Genomic DNA, 18994 nt, shown 5'->3' on the forward strand with positions numbered 1-18994 from the left:
CCATTTCTTTGGATTTGTGTACTGTGAGTTTTTGTAAGATTAAAAATCAAGCGGAATGCTATGTACTGATTGTAAGGCTGCTCCACTGTTCTCCTGTTTATGTAAACTCCTTCAACCATTTATCAGATTATTTGGACTCAAGGCTGTAAATCCCACATAACACTTTAATGTGTATTAAAAAGAGCTCGATTTTACACAGACTCCATCATCTCGCTATATACTGACAAAATTACATGAACTATTTGTTTGAGGTGAAGTATCAGTTAAAAATGGAGCTCAGTAGTATAAGAGGAGGAGCAATGGCATTTTTCAGAGTAGCCATTTCTTCCTAATACACAAAGAAATACATGAAGTTATGTAGAAGTAATTTTGCAACTTTCGGTGTGAGCAGATTAACAACAGTCATGTTTTTTGTTAGTAAACTTCACAGAAGTAGGGTGCATTGGATGCTTCTGATGTTAATGTGCAACTCAATGTGTTCTTCATTTCTGAAGGCAAATCTTCAAAATGAGATTTATGGAACATGATGAGTGAATGAATGAATGAATGAATTTATGGAAGTGTTTGGACCCTTTATCAGTAAACATATATCTTCAAAAGATATAATGTATGCCGGTAGGTAAGCTACATCAGTCAAATATCTGTATTTCCAAATGATCTGTCATGCATAGGTACAAATGATGTAATGCAGTGTTATGTTCCATCCACATTATCTCGAAACTCTGTTTGATCTCATTCTCAGAGAAAACATAGCAGTGACATTAATGCATTATGCCTGCTCTCATGTATCACCAAGTGCATAACTTTATGACACATGCAGTATGATTCATATTTTGTTTAAGATTTTTCACTGTATATCCATGCTCCTTATAAACAGAATCTTTAACTAGTAGCTCTGTCGCCACTGTGGGCACTTCCACATTGTTACAACAGTGTGTGTCATCATTAACTTGCCCGTTTGTATACATACACCATTTAGATTTTTGTTTATAAGAGTTTGCTAAAACTGCAACACTTTGGTAAATAGTGTCCAACTTAACCATTTCTGTGCTTTAAACTGTGAATGTATGGTTAGTCTTAAACATTCACTGTGAATTGATTTTTTTCACAGCAGCCTAAAATGAACCACGTTTGTACATTTGGTCAATTTGCTGCATGTTCAACTTGGTTTTCCAGCTTTGCTTTCACACTACTGACAATAACTTTTTATTTTTTGTCCACAGGTTCAGTCTTTGCTTCAAAGATCATATGTGAATATGAAGATAAAAATATTTGATTTCTTCCGCTGTGATGATGCAACTGAAAGAGCACGACAGGAACTACATGTTCTTATTAGGCGACTGACTTTACTGACCAATGTTGATGGGTGGAATCAAAGCGTTCAAGAAGCCAATAGCAACAAAATGAAAACACAGTCAAGTAATATAGAAAAGTCACCAACACTGAACCACAATGAAAATAGTGAAACAGTAACCATAAGGAACACTACAAGACCAAGAAGATTAACAATAACTTGTGAAGAGCCAACTGAAGTAGAAATTGTAGCTACTCCATCTGATCAAATTCATATGCAAGAAAATGGGTCACTGTCAAGGAGAGTAACAGTTACATTCAATGATCCAAGTGATTCTTCTGATCTTTAATCAGGAGTAACTACTATAACTTGATCATTACTGATTAAAAAAGCACATGTTTGTTGCTGACAATAACTTTCAAGCTATGTACATATACCAAATCACATGACTGACACATAAAAGTATTACAGTTTCATCACTTATCATCTCACTGTAGTATTTGTGTTCTAACTTTCCACTTTCATGTTAATTTATCTTCATTATTTAAAACTTTCTTTATAAATATAACAGTTAATAAATTGTTATTCTTTTACGAAATTATAGTTTTCTTTGGCTTACATTTTTAATCCAGTATGAGGGTTATGTTGTATAAAGATAATATCAGAACTGTGCGTGTATTAATTGCTCTACAAGCCTCTAAATCACACATTTGTACTGCATATTTATAATGAGCTTGCTGTGAAACATACTGGAAACTTGTGCTCTGAAAGGTACACAAACTTGAAGAGGTTCATAACTGCTGAACAAGAAAAACTGAGCCATATAACAACATAGATAGCATCATTTAGACAGCTAGACTGTGACTGGAATGGTAAAATAATTAGTTCAGATACCGAACTATGTACAACAGATGGATAACCCCAGTAGCTAAATGTAATGCGTACCACTTCTGCCAGCCGTTTAGTGCTGTAAAGATTTAAGTTACTCAGCCAACAACATCACAAGTGTAGGCCTTGAAGTTTTATATATTCACTTAATATTTATTTATTAATATTATATAGGCTGAAAGGTGTAACAATAGGGGGTATTTTATTACATTTTATTTTTATCAGGATGTATATGCCCTGGGACAACCAGGAAATCTGGGAAAAACCCAGGAATTTTTTCATTCAGGAGAAATCAAGGAAAAATGTGAGAGGTTTTTGGAATTCTGGGAATTTTTCATTGTTTTAATTTTTGGTTAAATTTTTTAAATTTCGAATGGTAAGAACTGATACTTAAACAAAGAATTTAACTTTAGGCCCACTACTTCGGAATAATACTGCACCCATAAAACATAAACGAGAGAATAACATGAAATAAAACTTAAGTTGCAAAGAACTGCTGTCAAAGTGTCTTTCTCTTGAGCCTCGTTTCGATGAGTGTGATGAAGACTACGCAATACAACAAATTGCTCTCGATAAGCATTACATCACAAGTGTTTACATTTGTAACAGGTTGCAGGAAATTATGAATGGGGTTTGAGGAACATTATTTAAAACTAAATTTCATTTTACACCAGATGAGTTATGTTACTTGTGAGAGTGTGCAATAAATTTCTTAAATCACACAGCATTAGACTCTCATTTGAAACTTAACACAAAAGCCCAGCCACTTAGAAAAATTTCAGGGCCAAAAGCCCAGCCATTTATGCCATTACCTACAATTTTACTGGCACAGTTGTGTGTGATATATCATAAAGGGTAACATATGCTAAAAAAGACCAAGTTTCAAAGTTAGTTCTTCATATTTACTTTAATTCTTTCACAATTACAATTTATACAATAATGATAGCAAAACGTATAATTATCCTCAAAAAAAAAAAGTGGTAAATGGGTTCCTGAGGAATTTCACATGTAATTGGCTTTTCAATTCTATGGAAAAGTATGTGCTCAACGGAACATGTATTCAGACTGGTAACCCATGAAATGTTCAATGTGCCTCAGTGAAAATTATAGTCATGTTCGTTGAAATGTTCAGCTTCTGCAATTTAAGCTGCGCTCTTAGGATCCTGTCTAACCCCATCCTTGGAAAAAAAAACAGCAAAAACTTTTTGACTAACAATATTTTATGTGGAAGCTTGGCTTTTCCAGTAGCTATACTGTGCGTACGTATTGATTTAAACCATTAACTTTCCTTTTTGTACATGCACGCTACTTAACAATGATGTTGCTATCGTCTAACTATATCATGTATCTTGTGCCCTGTCATTGGCTGGTAAGATCACATGATAGGAGCTGCAATGGGCAGACAAAAACATGTCGCAATCTCTATTTCAGTGCTTCAGAAGTTGCCGAACTGTATTTTGTGTATACTGGAATTTGTGTTCTCTCTTTCATTATAGGTTCAATATGCAGCGTAAGTGTTGTCACACATCAAAAAACTTTACAAAACTTTTGTGTGTGTGTGTGTGTGTGTGTGTGTGTGTGTGTGTGTGTTTCATTTCCTAAGTGTCAGGAATCAGGAATTACTATCCCTGTGAATAAAACCTGGACTATTCAAAGCAATGATGTGTTTTACAGCTCCAAGGAAAAGTATGTTGTCACTTAACACGGAAAAATGTACTTTCACCCAGGAAAGAGCATGTTTTCTCCAGGGAAAAAGTGTTTTTTCACCTGAGGGAAGTGTATTTCTAACTGGGAAATCCTAGAAAAATCTGGGATTTTTTTTTGTCTTGTCTGCGTATACATGAGCTGTTTATAGAAAGGTCAAGCATTTTAGTGCTCTAACAGAACCTACCCATAGCTCACACTTAAAGTCATGTTTTATAAACCTGATGATGCAGCTAGAGTGTTAACATATTTTCATATGCAGCCTATCACCAGTGATGTTAATACATTGCAGCAAACATAATAAGTAAGACTGCTGAAAAGTAAGTTTTATTCTTAGTTATTTGGTTGTGTGTGAACTGTGGCTCATTCAGTTCTGAAGACTCTCTGAAAACTAAGCACTCTTTCATCTTTTGTATGTCTCTCTCTAGCATTCAGCACCTCTTCTATACTCATTTACACAACAATTTTTTAAAGTGATAATTGCAATACTAGCTATTGTCTTTGGCCAGTGACAAAGTGAACATGTGTCAGACAGTGTAAACAACATGGTGACTAAAACATCATGTCCTTGGCCATATTTTCAAACAGTCAGTTCTTGATTATGAGATTTTACTGCATTGGAAAAATAAATATTTATAGTTGCGACACTGATGCTCATTCACAGATGAGAAATATTTGTTTGAAAGAATACAGTTTAAGTACAAGTATCCTAAGAAAAAGGTCTTTGACTGTAAGGAAGACCACAACAAACAATACAAACTGAAAGATAAAACAAATTTAGCACAATGTTGGTCAGCTGGTCACCCATTGCCTGTGTAGGGCTCTTTATTTACCTACTTCTTTGAGTCATCTGACCATTCAGCCACTGCACTGCTATGCTGAACAGAGGAGAGAAACTGATCACAACAGCATCAAACAATTATTTGCATTCAGTTATACAAATATTTATACTTTTAACTTGTTGTGGGTGTTTCATTGACTTGTTTTTTTACCGGTGCGTAAAAAAAAGAAAACACTATTATTTGTACTTATTTTTGTTACTGGTAATGCAATATCATTTAATAAAAAATTAGAACAATTATTATTACATTATTTTGTAGCAAACCAAAAATTGCCAATGATGGTTATCCTGTGTTACAGCTTCAGGAATGCTTTGTACAGAAAGTACCACTTCAGGCTGCAAAATGTCCCTAATTCAGTCCCTGTTGATGCCAAGTGTACTCTGCTCACAAATCAGAGCAGAATATCATGTGTATTTTCTTGTCCATATGATGTTGGATAGCTATATTGGCAGGTAGGGCCACTAGCAGTGTCTGTTTTTAAACAACCTGAATGTGCTGTTTTTTTGGAGGCCCTGAAAAACACTAATGTGAACAAAACACAGAAAGCAGAGATTCTGTGAAATACACCACCTGCAACAGATAACATCAGAAAGTGAGGTGAGAAACTGGGTTTAGGGCACCTATAAAGGCATGACACTGCTGAGCTCAGGTACTGCAGTAATCAAATGCTTAACACAATGTAAGAATCACTAGGGATGGCTAAAAAAAAAAATAATTTATAGGTGAACAGTAGTAGGAAAAAAGACTCACTGTAAAGATGATATACTGAGTTGCAGGCAGACACAACAAGAAGGCTTACACATTTAGCTTTCCGCCAAAACCTTCTTCAGAAAATAAAAGGCACACAAATACACAAACACATTCTCACAAGCAAGCACACATGTACATCACCTCTATCAGCTTAGAATGGAATTAATTCTGGTCTGAGCTACTGGAGATGGCCGTCATGTGTGCCTGAAGCATGATGCCTATCTTTTATGAAGAAGGCTCTGGCTGCAAGCTAACTGTATAACAGTCTTTCCATTCTGCTTGTCTGCAGTTCTACATGTCATCTTTAGACTTTGTAGCAATCTATCCTTTTCCTAATATTGTTGATATTCCAACCTGGAGTTTCTGTTGTTTAATTTATAGATTATAGAGAGAGAGAGCTGTACTGCTGAGGTCCCACCTCATTGGCCAGTGGCAGAAACAGAAAGGAAGAGAGCAGGGCACAGTTTACCAGCATTAAGTGTTAGGGTGCATACTACTGATTAACTGCCTGAAACAAGAGGCAGGGAAAGGGCCAGCTTATTTTAAAGCATCTTTTTATTGGCTGGCACTCAGAATATCCATAGTTCAGCCAGTCAAATTGATGTGAAAAATGAGAAATGTGAAAACATGATCTTCCTTTTTGGGAACAGTCAATAAAGAATCAACAGTCCACCAGACTACTTCTCTGTACCTCATCAGCTGTGAGTCTCTGCAGCCAGGTGCCTCATTGAGCAGATGAGCTAGGGACTTAGAAATTTTTTTGGCTGAGTTCAATTTAGTCACAAATGCAATCAATGACTGATTTGGCAGCCACTTCAGCCTCCACCTGTGGATTAACCTAGAGTGAGATGAGCCTTAGGGACAGTCAAATAATTTTTGCTGAGCCTCAGTAATTTCAGGCTTCATTCTGAAGACTTGCTTGCAGATTTTATGATCAACATGCTTTCAACTCTTCCCACAGATGAAAACATATACCCTTCTCCAGTTCTATCTACCTTTCAGTTCTAACCTTTCAGAAACCACCTTTTGCAAACATAATTGTTTTATGCTGACATGCAATTATTAGAATCAGACCTCAAACCCTTTAATCAGATTGCCAAGGTATTGGTTCAGACATCAGTCTTTGCAGATGATTTATCATGTACTTTTAATGTAATACACTGAATTAGTTGTGATTTTTGTTTAATTCTGTAGGCAACAACTTCTGTATTTATTATTTTCGAGGCAATAAGAACAACAGGGTCACTTTGCATACCACTAGTCAATGGGGCAGCAGCCTTTTCAGTAGTTGCAGGGGCAACAGTCTGGATGATTGACTAATCTGGCCTCGTAACACTAACTGAAACGGCCTTGCTGTGCTGGTACTGCGAACGGTTGAAAGCAAGGGGAAACTACAGCCGTAATTTTTCCCGAGGGCGTGCAGCTTTACTGTATGGTTAATGATGATGGCGCTCACTTGGGTAAAATATTCCGGAGGTAAAATAGTCCCCCATTCGGATCTCTGGGCGGGAACTACTCAAGAGGACATCGTTATCAGGAGAATGAAAACTGGCGTTCTACGGATCAGAGCGTGGAATGTCAGATCCCTTAATTGGGCAGGTAGGTTAGAAAATTTAAAAAGGGAAATGGATAGGTTAAAGTTAGATATAGTGGGAATTAGTGAAGTTCGGTGGCAGGAGGAACAAGACTTTTGGCCAGGCGAATACCGGGTTATAAATACAAAGTCAAATAGGGGTAATGCAGGAGTAGGTTTAATAATGAATAAAAAAATAGGAATGCGGGTAAGCTACTACAAACAGCATAGCAAACGCATTATTGTGGCCAAGATAGACACGAAGCCAACGCCTACTACAGTAGTACAAGTTTATATGCCAACTAGCTCTGCAGATGACGAAGAGATTGAAGAAATGTATGATGAAATAAAAGAAATTATTCAGATAGTGAAGGGAGACGAAAATGTAATAGTCATGGGTGACTAGAATTTGCTAGTAGGACAAGGGAGAAAAGGAAACATAGTAGGTGAATATGGACTGGGGGTAAGAAATGAAAGAGGAAGCCACCTGGTAGAATTTTGCACAGAGCACAACTTAATCATAGCTAACACTTGGTTCAAGAATCATAAAAGAAGGTTGTATACATGGAAGAAGCCTGGAGATACTAAAAGGTATCAGATAGATTATATAATGATAAGACAGAGATTTAGAAACCAGGTTTTAAATTGTAAGACATTTCCAGGGGCAGATGTGGTCTCTGACCACAATCTATTGGTTATGACCTGTAGATTAAAACTGAAGAAACTGCAAAAAGGTGGGAGTTTAAGGAGATGGGACCTGGATAAGCTGACTAAACCAGAGGTTGTACAGAGTTTCAGGGAGAGCGTAAGGGAACAAATGGCAGGAATGAGGGAAAGAAATACAGTAGAAGAAGAATGGGTAGCTTTGAGGGATGAAGTAGTGAAGGCAGCAGAGGATCAAGTAGGTAAAAAGACAAGGGCTAGTAGAAATCCTTGGGTGACAGAAGAAATACTGAATTTAATTGATGAAAGGAGAAAATATAGAAAGGCAGTAAATGAAGCAGGCAAAAAGGAATACAAACGTCTCAAAAATGAGATCGACAGGAAGTGCAAAATGGCTAAGCAGGCATGGCTAGAGGCCAAATGTAAGGATGTAGAGGCTTATCTCACGAGGGGTAAGATAGATACTGCCTACAGGAAAACTAAAGAGACCTTTTGAGAAAACAGAACCACTTGCATGAATATCAATAGCTCAGATGGAAATCCAGTTCTAAGCAAAGAAGGGAAAGCAGAAAGGTGGAAGGAGTATATAGAGGATCTATACAAGGGCGATGTACTTGAGGACAATATTATGGAAATGGAAAAGGATGTAGATGAAGATGAAATGGGAGATATGATACTGTGTGAAGAGTTTGACAGAGCACTGAAAGACCTGAGTCGAAACAAGGCCCCGGGAGTAGACAACATTCCATTAGAACTACTGACAGCCTTGGGAGAGCCAGTCCTGATAAAACTCTACCATCTGGTGAGCAAGATGTATGAGGCAGGCGAAATACTCTCAGACTTCAAGAAGAATATAATAATTCCAATCCAAAAGAAAGCAGGTGTTGACAGATGTGAAAATTACCGAACTATCAGTTTAATATGTCACCGCTGCAAAATACTAATGTAAATTCTTTACAGACGAATGGAAAAACTAGTAGAAGCTGACCTTGGGGATGATCAGTTTGGATTCCGTAGAAATATTGGAACAAGTGAAACAATACTGACCCTACAGCTTATCTTAGAAGCTAGATTAAGGAAAGGCAAACCTACATTTCTAGCATTTGTAGACTTAGAGAAAGCTTTTGACAATGTTGACTGGAATACTCTCTTTCAAATTTTGAAGGTGGCAGGGGTAAAATATAGGAAGCGAAAGGCTGTTTACATTTTGTATAGAAACCAAATGGCAGTTATAAGAGTTGAGGGGCATGAAAGGGAAGCAGTGGTTGGGAAGGGAGTGAGTCAGGGTTGTAGCCTCTCCCCGATGTTGTTCAATCTGTATATTGAGCATGCAGTGAAGGAAACAAAAGAAAAGTTCAGAGTAGGTATTAAAATATTAAAATCCATGGAGAAAAAATAAAAACTTTGAGGTTCGCCAATGACATTGTAATTCTGTCAGAGACAGCAAAGGACTTGGAAGAGCAGTTGAATGGAATGGATAGTGTCTTGAAGGGAGGATATAAGATGAGAATCAACAAAAGCAAAACGAGGATAATGGAATGTAGTCGAATTAAGTCGGGTGATGTTGAAGGTATTAGATTAGGAAATGAGACACTTAAAGTAGTAAAGAAGTTTTGCTATTTGGGGAGCAAAATAAGTGATGATGGTCGAAGTAGAGAGGATATAAAATGCAGACTGGCAATGGCAGGGAAAGCATTTCTGAAGAAGAGAAATTTGTTAACATCGAGTATAGATTTAAGTGTCAGGAAGTCGTTTCTGAAAGTATTTGTATGGAGTGTAGCCATGTATGAAAGTGATACGTGGATGATAAATAGTGTGGACAAGAAGAGAATAGAAGCTTTCGAAATGTGGTGCTACAGAAGAATGCTGAAGATTAGATGGGTAGATCACATAACTAATGAGGAGGTGTTGAATAGGATTGGGGAGAAGAGAAGTTTGTGGCACAACTTGACTGGAAGAAGGGATCGGTTGGTAGGACATGTTCTGAGGCATCAAGGGATCACCAATTTAGTATTGGGGGGCAGCATGGAGGGTAAAAATCGTAGAGGGAGACCAAGAGATGAATACACTAAGCAGATTCAGAAGGATGTAGGTTGCGGTAGGTACTGGGAGATGAAGAGGCTTGCACAGGATAGAGTATCATTGAGAGCTGCATCAAACCAGTCTCAGGACTGAAGACAAAACAACAACAAGTCAATGTCCTGACCACACTCTTACAATTTGCTTCATCTTTTCCATTAAATTTTTATTCACCAGAATAGATTTAAGTTGTCTTATTGTAATTTTCCCTTGGCAAAATTTTTATTTGTGTCAACTGTGCTTCTGGCATTGAATGGCAGTGATACTCCCAAGTATCCAGAAGCATAAGATCTTTTGATTTCTGACTGCTCATTGTCTAGATTTACCTATGCAAAAAGATTAAGCAACGGCAGTAAGTATTCATCTATCTATAATTGTATGTTATGTTAGTATAATGTTATACTCAGGGGTTTGTTTTTGTCACTACACTCCTGGAGAAGACGGTAGTACACCTGGAAAGTCAATGTTGATTTTGATCCGATGACAGCATAAGCCACCTGGGTTATAGTAAATGGTTTCAGCATCATCCACCAACAGATAGCATAGTGGCATAGCTACCACAGTGTCACTTGTGTCTGCCTTTTAATAGGGAATGCTCACAGCCAAGAGACTCCATGTGGTGCAAACATGTGAAGCAAGCAAGCAAACATGCAACAGAAATGCACTTGTGCTTCCTCCAGCCAACTGAATGAGTTTGGAAGGTGTCAAACTGTGGTTATCTGAGTGGTGGGATGGTTCTTTTGGAGAACGGCCACATAAAGTTGGATGTTCTGCATCAGTTGTGTAATGATGCTAGTGTCAGTGGTCATGTGAACATTCTCATGTCCATAGGTGAGGTTTAGGACATCCATGCAGCACACGCACACACCAAGATCATTGTGTTCTAAAAGCAGAAGTTGCATATCATACACCTACTACAGCACAGAAAAGAGAGCTTCGTCACCATGAACTGTTGTGAACCGGTTTTGGCAGTGGGACTATGGGCACGCACATCTCTAGGTCATCTTGTAGTCATGCCACAACATCAGTGTGCACTGTTCAACTGGTGCCATCATAGGATCACTTGGAAGATGGAATGGCATGCCTTGGACTTTCAGCAATGAAAGCAGACTACTTCCATGCAAGTGATGGTCCTTTGCACTTATGACACAGACTTGGTGAGTGCTGTCTCATAGAGTACATTCATCTAAGACACCATTGTCCTGACTAGGCCTTCTGATCGGGGTGCAATAAGCTACAACTCTTGTTGACCTTTGATGTTTCTGAAGGGGATGATTATATGCTCTCAGTACATGCAGAATGTTGTTAGATATGTTCTCTTCTGGTCTTGCAACACGGTGATGTGTTGTTCCATCAGGTTACTGCTTGCCCACACACTGCCTGCAAAACACAATGTACTCTGCAAGATACATAGCAACTTTCTAGGCCAGGATTATATTCTGACTTGTCTCCAGTCTAGCAAGTATGGGATATGACGGAAGGAGAAGTGACTTGTCAACCAACAACTCTTATGGCATTAAGAATTCCATGACAGTATTCACCATCTGTATGATGGGTTACTAGAGCCTGTGCCTGCATTGCCACCTGTGAGGGCTAAGCCACATACTAATATGGGTGTTTCAGCATGGGTCAGTACTTGGTACCTCAGAACTGCTAGGTCTGTTGATCTGTAAATGTAAACATTTCATGTTCTCCATATCCACTGTTGCAACAAAGCTCTTGAGTGAATTGGAAACCTTGAAAATGGTGTAGTATTTTTTTCCTGTCAGTGTATTACAGCGCTATTCGAGTTATTCACAGCAGCAGCAAGTTGTAGGTTTTAAAAAACCATGCACAGCACTCTCTCATGTCTTGACTATGATGGTGATTGTTGTTATTCATACACTATGTTGCAACAATAAATCTTGAGTGAACTGGAAACCTCTAAAAGGGTGTGCTAATTTTTTTTCCTGGCAGTGTATTACAGGGCTAGTGGAGCTTTTCATAGCAGCAGCAGGTTGCAGGTTTTAAATATCCATGCACAGCACTCTCCCATGCCTTGCTTATGATGGTGATTGTTGAAGAAGTTGGCTGTAAGATTTTAAAAACAAAGTCTGCTATTCTCACATCATGCTGTTAACTATTCAGTTTTCTGTATTTACTTTTTTTCCCACAGCATGAATTGATGGGAGCACTGACAATGATGTGTTGCTGACTTGTATTTGTAGTGCTAAGAACTTGATTGAAGCCTCTTGCTGTTGTGGTAGTCCAGAAATTATAACGAGGATATTTTTGGCACTTATGTAATAAATAATTATTGCTTAACTATGTCTATAATTTAGTGGAAAGTTTCTGTGCTCACAGAGATCAGGAGTATTGTAAATAAATATATCCTACAATCACTCACACAGAGCTACAGCTTTTTTTTTTTTTTTTTAGAAAACTGTAAACACACAGCAGCAAGCATGGTGAGCTACCTTTGGCTCTGAAGTGCTTATCAACCATGCAGTGTGATTAGCACATCATCACTGCAACTGTAACTTCAGCACACTGCCTAGAATACCCTCCTAAATGTTTTACCCACACAAGCATAGTCACAGGAAACTGTAGATTTAGTACCAAAGAGAATAATAATGGCAGTAAATAGTTCACCAACTTGTGAGAGAAATGTCAAAGGATAAGGATGTCAAGGTACAACACTCCCTGCTGTAAGGCAGTGCAAGCATTAACACCAGTGGTTGAATAGGAAAAAAAAATATGTTCAACAAATAATACATATTCCATTGCAGGCAAGACAAATAGATTTCCAGTTACACAGGTAACTGTGTAGGTATTTTAAGAAGGGTGTACAATTTCACAATATGCAGCACAGTATGTTGGTGGCTCAAATAACGTAATGGATCTTCTTGCCATTCTGCTTCATAGCTGTTATTTGTTGAATAATATTCCTTCTGTCTATGGTCTTATGCTTCTTGACTAGCATTCTCCTCCATTCTTGATGTGGAAAGATGTGATTGCATTTCTCTGATACATGCTTACAAGAAATAGAGATGTAAAATTCTTCTTTGCTCAACACAAGCTAGTCAGTTGAATATGTAACTTACTGATAGTGATGAAATGATGGTGTCAGGCATGTGTTGTCATCAGAGTGTTTAAAAAATTGTTTTTTCATACATATTGCTTATAATAATGTGCAACATGGACTCCACAATTGGCTATCAAGTGTGGGAATGTGGACAGGTGTGTGTAGAGGTCTGGGTATGCCAAAGTACATGCAGGTGAATGTGTGGGCACATAGGATAATGAGTACTCACCAGTATATGCACGTGCACATCATGTGAACTACATTGGTCTCTCACTCCCACAAAAAGTACAAATGTAATAGAACTTGCAGACATACTACAAGGCCGATCCTCGTTCTCGTGAAACACTCAATCATAGAGGTACATGCAGAAGTGTGATCTACAGTTGACTCTTACTCCCATGAAAATGCAAATGTAGTAACTACATCAGTTGGCATGGCGTAGGAGCCTGGGGGGGGGGGGGGGGGCTTCATGCTGGACAGCATAAGGCAATAGGCATGCAAATTAAAAAAAAAAAAAAAATTGGAAGCCATTGGCTGCCTGTCATGAGTACAGGGGGTGAGGTGTATCGTAGGGGGTGCACAGAGTGCAGGGGAAGGGGAGCCAGGGTGGTCATCCCCTCGTTACCTCTGTGGCCTTGGTACATGGCAAGATGTGAGGATACTGATTTCAGTGGTATATAATAAGCACAATTACATGACTATGATAGGCTTTCCAGAATGAAAATGAATGTCTGATGCTGATGTCAGCTTTTTGTGGCCAAAATATACATTGAACCACAGCTGATGTCTGATGCTACATGTGCAACTAAAACATACTGTGAGGCCGGAACTCTTAGATGTTAAAGTTCAGTGATATGTTTGCTGGCTGAATGGGTAACTACATTTGATTCTTCATTGTATATTTTCAACACTAGGGTTATATATTTGGTGCAGAAATTCTGTGATTAATGTAGAAAATTGATTGATTGTGATATTACATTGCTGGGGGGGGGGGGGGATTAGTACATCTCGAAAGATGACATTGAATTTCATCTGGTGTTGGCATATGCCACTTTGGGGTAGTAGATGTACTTATAATGGTTTCAGTATCATCCTCCAACAGATTGAATAATGGCATAATTGCCAGTGCATCATTCTGTGTCTACCCTTTAATAGGAGATGCTCACAGCCAGAAGGCTCAGTGTGGTGCAAACATGTGAAGCAAACAGGCAACCATGCCACAGAGGTGCACTTGTGCCTCCTATAGCCAACTGAGTGAGTTTGAAAGGGGTCAAATTGTGACCATCCGAGTGGTGAGATGGTCCTTGCAAAAAACTATCACACAAGTTGGACATGCTGCATCAATTGTTCTAAGATGCTGGTGTCAGTGGTCGTGAGAACGTTCTAACACCTGCTGATGAGATTCTGCATATCCACAAAGCACAGATGCCAGACAGGTTCATCGTATTGTGAGGGCAGCAGTGGCAGGTCATACAGCTATCATAACACAGGTAAGAGAGCTTGTTAGCCCTGACTTGTCAACATGAACTGTTGTGAACCGGTTATTGGCAGCAGGACTTTGGTCATGCACACCTTCAGCAAATCTTCCACTCATACTACAGAATTGACACACATGGCTCAACCTCGTGCCATCAGTGGATCCCATGGAAGATGGAATGATGTGCCATGGTCTTAAGTGATGAAAGGAGACTGCCTGCCTGAAAATAATGGTCATTTGCATATAAATTGTGGACCTGGTGAGTGCTGTCTTATAGAATGCATTTGTCCAAGACACACTGGCCCCAACCCAGTCCTTATGACTGGGGTGCAGTAAGCTACAACCCTCATTCACCTGAACAGGATGCTTATCAGTGCTTGGTATGTGCAGAATGTTCTTAGATATGTTCTTTTGCAGCAGGAAGGTGATGTATTGCTCCAACAGAATAATGCTCATCCTTACACTGCCTGTGAAACTCAACATATTCTACAAGATGTGCAGCAACTTCCAAGGTCGTACCCAGGATCTGAACTGGGGGGGGGGGGGGGGGGCACGTCATACTAGTCTCAACAAGGACTCGAGGCAACATACAGCACTTCTTATTAAACAAAACAGTAAACCAGTGAAAAACTGCTTTTAATAAACATTTTAAATACAAGAATGCACTTGTACAATCCGAGAAAACACGCAGCATTTCTTATTAAATAAAACAGTAAACTAGTGACAAACTGCTTTCAATAAACATTTTAAATATAAGAATGTATTTGTTTAAAAATACAAATTTTTAATTCAGTAATAATCTTCTAGGATTTGCCGCAAATTTCTCAATTACTTTCCTCTCTAACACCTCGCAGTTTTCCTTTACATAATTGCAGTGTACGCTCATCAGGCACACTCCTGTGAGCCTTTCTTCTCCCATAGTGCTTCTGAGCCGTGTCTTCACTCTTCGAAGTGTGCAGAAGGATCGTTCCACAGTCGCTGTTTTGCATGGAATAGTGCTCAAAATTTTTAGTGCTTTTTCCATGCAAGACAAAAAAATATTGGTCTCGTTAAACAGGTCAACGACTTCCATATCCTTTAATTTAGCTTCAGTTATATTCTTTTTCCTCCACAAATTGTACCATAATTCCAGTTCTCTGGCAATATCATCCAATCCATAAAATGTTTTAAACAATTCTGCACTTTCAAGGAAGTCTGTTACATTAGAATTGCTCATATTCAAGGGATGTAGCTCATTTAGAGCAAAAGCTGGTGTATTTTCTGCTGAAAATCGTACATTTATTGATGACATGAATGATTCGATGTATGGTATTACCAGCGAACGTCACCAGTATTCGTTGTCATTTTGGGATGGTGGATTGTTTCTGAATTTTTGCTTGCAAACAAAACATGGAACAGTAATTTCTATTTCCAGTTCCTCTGCTATAACTTGTGCTTTTGCAAGTAATTCGCTAGTTACTCTGTCTGCTTCCTTTCGGTCATTACTGAGCATGTCAAGGATTACTCTGGTGTGTTCCCTCACCGCAATCATATCTACAGACTTAGACTGCAGGACATTAACTACTGGTTCCAAAACTGCTGAGTATTTGGCTATTGTTTGTAAAGATAAGATTATGCAAGTGAACAAGGGCTTCAGGCAGCCCTAATAGGGCTGGGTAGTTTTTTCGGTGATGACCAGTTTTGTGGAACGTTCTAAAAATTATTTTATAAATCACTTGCACTAAATGTCTCGCCATCTACTGCTTCTCATAACCTGCATGTCAACTGCTATTAATCTACAGTTAGCGTCAGCTGTAACTAAAAAATTAATAGTTTAGGAGCAGAAAAGCATTTTACATTTAAGTATGGTAGGAGAAACGATGTTGTTCATTAGAAACTAAACATAGTCATGATCCCTTACTGCCTACAAGTGAATATGCTGTTCCTTGGCGACGTAACATGCCTGCGAATAGCAGAGCCGATTGCTTATCGCTAAATTTATTATTTCTATAAACTTCCCTGCCGACAGTAACATGCCGAGGACGAAAACATTACTCCCGGATCTGCGTGAACGAGTTCGAATATCTCCTAGGGGGGGGGGGGGGGGGGCAGCTGCTCTCCCTCCCCCCCCGCCCTTGCCACCGCTGGGTACGCCCATGGCAACTTCTCTGGCCAACATGATCTCCATATTTGTCTCCAATTGAGGACTTGTGGGATATGATGGGACGAGAAGTGACTTGCATGACTCGTCAGCCAACAACGCTTGTAGAATTACAAAGTGAGCAGGTGCGGCAAAACATGTACCAGGGCAGTATTAGCCATCTTTACAATTTTCTAGATACCAGAGTCATCGCATGCATTGCCACCTGTGCAGGCTACATATTAATATGGAAGTTTCAACATGGATCAATATCTAATACATCAGAACTGTTTGTGCTATTGATCTGTAGAGGTAGAAATTTCATGGCCTCAATATGAAATGTTACAACAATAAATCTTGTGCGAATTGGAAACCTCTAAAAGTGTGTACTAACATTTTTCCAGCAGTGTATATTTGCTGATTTCAAAATAAATTTCATTGTTCTTGCTACGATTTTTGTTGTATGTGTGTCCTACATTGCTAGCAAATAGCAGTATCACTTCGCGCCAATTGTTTATGAGCATGGAATCCTCGCACAAATCAGTGGCATTAGATTCGTATCACAATGTAACACGCTGCTGCTAGCCTCCACTCAGCCGGTAGAGCACGCCAGCTTGTAGAACATCTAGTATCTTGAGTGGCATTGCACAGGAGACCATTCTCAGCATGAGTGGCAGCAGCCAAAGATGGTTACAGGATTCCTGACTGAACTCCACAATTGTATTCTGAATCTACTTACAGATGACGTGCTATTGTGGTGGCAAGTGGAGCTCGACCACATAGTTACACTTTTTATCTGACAGGAAGCACAAGGGGTTTGCAGCTAGCACAATGACAGTTTTTAGTTTCAAACTGCTGGACAGAACTGTTACAGACCAATACTCCCATAAAGTGTAACTTTTTTTCATCTACATTTACCCTATTTGGACAGTTACATTTTGACTTGTAATTAAGTATAAACATGTCCAATTCTCAAACACACTTGATACATGGCTGTTGAATATGGGACCACAGACTTGTAGTTTTATGGGTTTCGTGCACAACTGTGTTAAACGCGAAAATTAGGCAGTTGATATACTGACTTGATCTGAGTCTGTGAGTGATAAATAATCTGTGCTGACTTGAGGTAACGATTAACAAGTTCCACGAATGAAGGCTGCAAGGAACAGGGACTATAACAAAATCTCCTTAATTCACGGGACAAACAGGCCAGAGCATAATCGCTTATTAAAATGTTAGAAGCCCCAAACTCCGAAAATATTTTGGCCAGGTGCTGAACAGTAACCCTGGTTGTCATACATTTACTCGGAAGCGACGATACAAAACGAGTAAATGCTTCAGTCACCACCGGTATATACCAGTTACCACTTTCAATGCAGGGTAGCAGCTACAAATAGTCATTAAACAGCTTATCGGTAGGATTTTTAACCTATTCTACACACATAAAAAAAGTTTTGCATCGACCCGTTTCCCAGAACTCGGGAAGATAGACGTTGACTATGGGTATTGTCCCTTTGACTAATCAGAGATGTCACTATACCCGCCCAAAGACGTAAACAACCACGCATGAACAGCGCCTATTAGACGAAGGGGGTCCGACAGCCGATCAGTTACAGTTATTCCACCAGGAAGGAGGTACACGGCTCGTGTTGACTGTAGTTCAACTACGCCTAGACTGTCAATACCGCGGTTCGATCGCGTCTGCGTTGTTACTTTGTGCCAGGAAAGGCACTCAACAAGGTAAGTATTCAGGGGTCTCGGAGTGAACCAAAGCGATGTTGTTCGGACATGGAGGAGATACAGAGAGACAGGAACTGTCGATGACATGCCTTGCTCAGGCCGTTCAAGGGCTACTACTGCAGTGGATGACCGCTACCTGCGGATTATGGCTTGGAGGAACCCTGACAGCAAAGCCACCGGACGTCTTGTTACGACTCAAACTGTGCGCAATTGGCTGCATGATGCGCAACTTCAGTCCCCGACGTCCATGGCGAGGTCCATCTTTGCAACCACGACACCATGCAGCGCGGTTCAGATAGGTCCAACAACATCCTGAATGGACCACTCAGTATTAGCATTACATTCTCTTCACCGATGAGTGTAGCATATGCCTTCAACCAGACAATCGATGGAGGCGTGTTTGGCGGCAACCCGGTCAGGTTTAACGCTTTCGATACAATGTCCAGCGAGTGCAGCAAGGTGGAGGTTCCTTGCTGTTTTGGGGTGGCATTATGTGGGGCCGACGTACGCCGCTGGTGGTCATGGAAGACGCCGTAAGGGCTGTACGATATGTGACTGCCATCATCCGACCGATAGTGCAACCACATCGGCAACATATTGACGAGACATTCGTCTCCATGGACGACAATTCACGCCCCTATCATACACATCTTGTGAATGACTTCCTTCAGGATAATGACATTGCTCGACTAGCGTGGCCAGCATGTTGTCCAGACATGAACACTATCGAACATGCTTTGAATAGATTGAAAAGGACTGTTTATGGATGATGTGACCCACCAACCACTCTGAGGGATCTAC

General features: G+C 39.5%; 1 protein-coding gene across 1 annotated transcript in view; it reads left to right on the forward strand.

The window, feature by feature from the left end:
- LOC124710511 (calcitonin gene-related peptide type 1 receptor-like) overlaps positions 1-1738 on the forward strand; it is a 263198-nt gene extending 261460 nt beyond the window's left edge. The window contains exon 11 of the mRNA XM_047240931.1: positions 1224-1738. Coding sequence (XP_047096887.1) covers positions 1224-1643 — 420 coding nt within the window. The 3' untranslated portion in view covers positions 1644-1738. The remainder of the gene's footprint in view (positions 1-1223) is intronic.
- The last annotated feature ends 17256 nt before the right edge of the window (positions 1739-18994 follow it).

This window comes from Schistocerca piceifrons, chromosome 1 (genome assembly GCF_021461385.2).
Source record: "Schistocerca piceifrons isolate TAMUIC-IGC-003096 chromosome 1, iqSchPice1.1, whole genome shotgun sequence".
Classification (NCBI taxonomy): domain Eukaryota; kingdom Metazoa; phylum Arthropoda; class Insecta; order Orthoptera; family Acrididae; genus Schistocerca; species Schistocerca piceifrons.